Genomic DNA, 3194 nt, shown 5'->3' with positions numbered 1-3194 from the left:
GTAGCGTAACAGCTGTAGGGGAACAGAATTTGTTGCCCCCAAATATGGCTATTTGGCATAAGGGTTATTTTAGGCTGGTTAATTGGTTTAAAAAAAAAAAAAGATCCTCACCGGAGGATATTTTTCTGTTGATTTTCAGAGAGTAGAAGGGAGGGGGAGAGACAGAGAGAGAGACATCGATGTGAGAGAAACACATCCATTGGTTGCCTCCTGCACATGCCCCAACCAGGGCCCAGGCTAGGGAGGAGCCTGCAACAGAGGTACACGCCCTTGACTGGAATTAAACCCGGGACCCTTTGGTCCTCAGGCCAACCTTCTCCACTGAGTCAAACCAGCTTGGGCTGGATTTTTAAAGGGAATTGAGAAAATAGAAGGGGTTGAGAACATCCTGCTGAGATCAAGTCTTGATGTTAAGTTTTGTCCTTCACTTCTCTCTGCCTCAGTTTCTCTCTTCAGAAAAGAAGAGTGACACCTTCATGCTTTTCTTCTTCTCTCCTAGTAATTCCCACTTCTTTTTCCTTCATGGAGGTTTATCCCAATAGCCCCAGGATTAAAAAACTGGAGCCTCATTAGGATTATTAGAGCAGTAAGCTTAATCCTTCTCCCTTCCCAGAGATGACAGCCTGCCTCCATCTCCTTACCTGTAAGTATCTTGATCTATGCTCACTAGATGGGTCCTGAAGGCAAAAAATAAGCAGAAGGCAAGGTGCTGGGGTATGAGGTCGGAGTTCATTTCTCAGTTTCATCCCCTTTGCCCCACCTTCCAGAATACTGTCTCAGGCTTGTCCCCGGAGCTATACATCCCCTCAGGTGCTCCAGTGTGTCCTAGAGAACTTTACCTGATAGGACACTGCCCACCCCTGCATCACTACCTCCCACTCCACCCTGTTACTATTCAGACTTCCCATCTTACTTTGGCTGAGGTAAGGGTAAATCACCTACAGCACAAATTTCTTAAAGCCCAGGATGGGAACGCTGACGTTATAGTCTTCCAGTTCAACCCCGATTCTTCTTCGACCCAGGAACTTGAGCAGCCCTCCAAGTGCTCGAACCTGAAAGAGGATCAAGAGTGGAGCTGGGGGCCCGACCGGTGTGGCTCAGTAGTTGAGCAGTGACCCATGACCCAGGAGATCACTGGTGAGATTCCTGGTCAGGGCACATGCCTAGGTTGGGCTGGACCCCCAGTGGGGGGCGTGAGGCAGCTGATCAATGATTCTCTATCTCTCTCCCTTTCTCTGAAATCAATTAAAAACTTTTTTTAAAGGGTGGAGCTGGGGTAAATCCCAATGTCTTGAAGGCTGGACAATACCAGGGGAAGCTATTATTTTCCAGGGCTGGGCTAGAAACTCCCAGGACTCAACCCAAGGACTGGGGTGCTTTTGCCTTTCTCCAACCTGTGGCATCCCAGCCCTGACTTCCCAGAACCCCTCTCACCATGAGAAGGCAATCAAAGGGAATTATGGAGGAGAGGAAGAGAATTTTCTCAGTGGTGGTCATGGAGTCTGGGATAAAAGAGTAGTTTCCAGAAAGGAGGCGCTGTTTGCTTATCTCCAGACCTATTTTGGAAAGAGAAAGGTCTTATGATCCAATTTTTCACTCTATTTTAAGAAAGAAAATAGAAGACAGATGATCTGATTTGCCAAGTTTACACAGGCAGTTAATGGAAAACTGAAACAAGAACCGAATTTTCAGACCCTTGGTCTAATTATTTCTATGTATAAAATATAAAGATGTTTGGCTTGAGGTCACAGCCTAAGAAATCTGTCTGGAATTGGGGTTTTTTTGGTGAAAAAGATCATATAAGACTAATGTGTTAACATCTAATTAGGAGAGAACATTCCGTCTTTTTTGCAAATCAGGGAAGGTTATGGACGTGCCTTAGGGATCATCAAGGTCATTGAGGCAGTAGCTTCCCTCCCACCCAAACAAAAGCTTTGGCTTAAAGGGGGGGGGGGGGATCCCAATTCCAAACAGTGTCACCACTCTCTTCTCAGGTGCGGCCCGCATCCCTAGACACACCGAAGCGGAGGTTTCATAGCAGGTGCAGGTTATTGAAGGGTGGGGAGCAGGAGAGATCCTGAGGAGACTGGTCATGGCGCTTGGAGGACACAGCAGTTCAGGTGAGATAGGGCCAAGGAGAGACCTCTGATGATGGGGCGGAATTAGGAGAAAGGGTTGGAAAACTGGGATGCGGAAATGAGCAACGCAAAAGGAGATACCGAAATCCACACTTGGCAGAAATATGATTTCAGGTCTCTTAGGCTCTCCGTGTTCCTGTGAGGCTGTGAGGGAGGCAAAGAAAGGGCCGTTAGCCTGTACATTTCAGTCTTTCTGCCTCTCCCTTCTCTCACCCTGACTCTACCTCCTTCCGAGACCCTTTCATCTCCTGTAATATCCCACACTTCAGTCCTTCCTCGTCTTCCTTCTCAGCCTTACCCAGTCCTTACCAAGCTTCCCCAGGAACCGAGTCATATTCTCATCCTGTTTGGCACTGGTAACAACAGACCGGGGGCTGATTTCATCCAGGACTTGGAAGGAAACACAGACCAAATGAGTGACAGGATCTGTATTTCCTAATTCCTCTCCTTGCTGTCTCCCTCTCCACCTCAGAAGCGCATTTCCTCTAAGAGCAGGGAGAGCCCACCAGCTGGGAGCCTCGTCGGGAGTCAGGCATGAGGGCGAGGAAGCGCGGGTAGCAGACGGTGAGGTGGGGGAAGGGGGAGCCCAGGAGTATGAACCCCAGAGGACAGGCGTGACTGGTTTGCCAGGACTGCATCCCCGCAGCTGACACCTTGCAGACACCTCATAAATATCTGCTGAATCATGAAATGGAGTCTTAAAAGCGACAGACCGCCCTCCGAAGTCAACGGATCAACCCGACCGAGGCCGGGAGCACTGCGGACCCGGGAGAGCGCGGCCCGCCCACCTCTCTGCAGGAGCTGCAGGCTCTCGCGGTCCGGGGCGTCGGGCATGAAGTGCACGGCCGAGTCGCCGGTGTCGTAGTAGGCCAAGCCCAGGCAGCCGGCGCTCCACAGCACGCACAGGTGCGTCTGCGCGGACACGGGAAGCAGGCCTCCGTCACCGCCACCATTTCCTCAGCTCGGAGGGTCCGCACCCTGGGCGCCTGTGAAGCCGCCAGCGGGGGAGCGGCCGCCCCCTCCCCGCCCCTTTCTTCCAACGCCCAGACATCCCGG

General features: G+C 51.1%; 1 protein-coding gene across 1 annotated transcript in view; it reads right to left on the bottom strand.

Annotated features, from left to right (window-relative positions):
• MSH5 (mutS homolog 5) overlaps positions 1 to 3194 on the bottom strand; it is a gene marked incomplete at its 5' end in the record, with an annotated part of 40363 nt that overhangs the window by 36754 nt on the left and 415 nt on the right. The window contains 6 exons of the mRNA XM_015569848.1: positions 642 to 677; positions 943 to 1052; positions 1435 to 1556; positions 2220 to 2282; positions 2448 to 2528; positions 2927 to 3050. Of these exons, the coding sequence (XP_015425334.1) occupies positions 642 to 677; positions 943 to 1052; positions 1435 to 1556; positions 2220 to 2282; positions 2448 to 2528; positions 2927 to 3050 (536 nt within the window). The remainder of the gene's footprint in view (positions 1 to 641; positions 678 to 942; positions 1053 to 1434; positions 1557 to 2219; positions 2283 to 2447; positions 2529 to 2926; positions 3051 to 3194) is intronic.

This window comes from Myotis davidii, unplaced genomic scaffold (assembly GCF_000327345.1).
Source record: "Myotis davidii unplaced genomic scaffold, ASM32734v1 scaffold1006, whole genome shotgun sequence".
In the NCBI taxonomy this organism is placed as follows: Eukaryota; Metazoa; Chordata; class Mammalia; order Chiroptera; family Vespertilionidae; genus Myotis; species Myotis davidii.
Note: the sequence above shows the minus strand (reverse complement) of the source record. Positions and strands in the feature narration are given on the sequence as shown.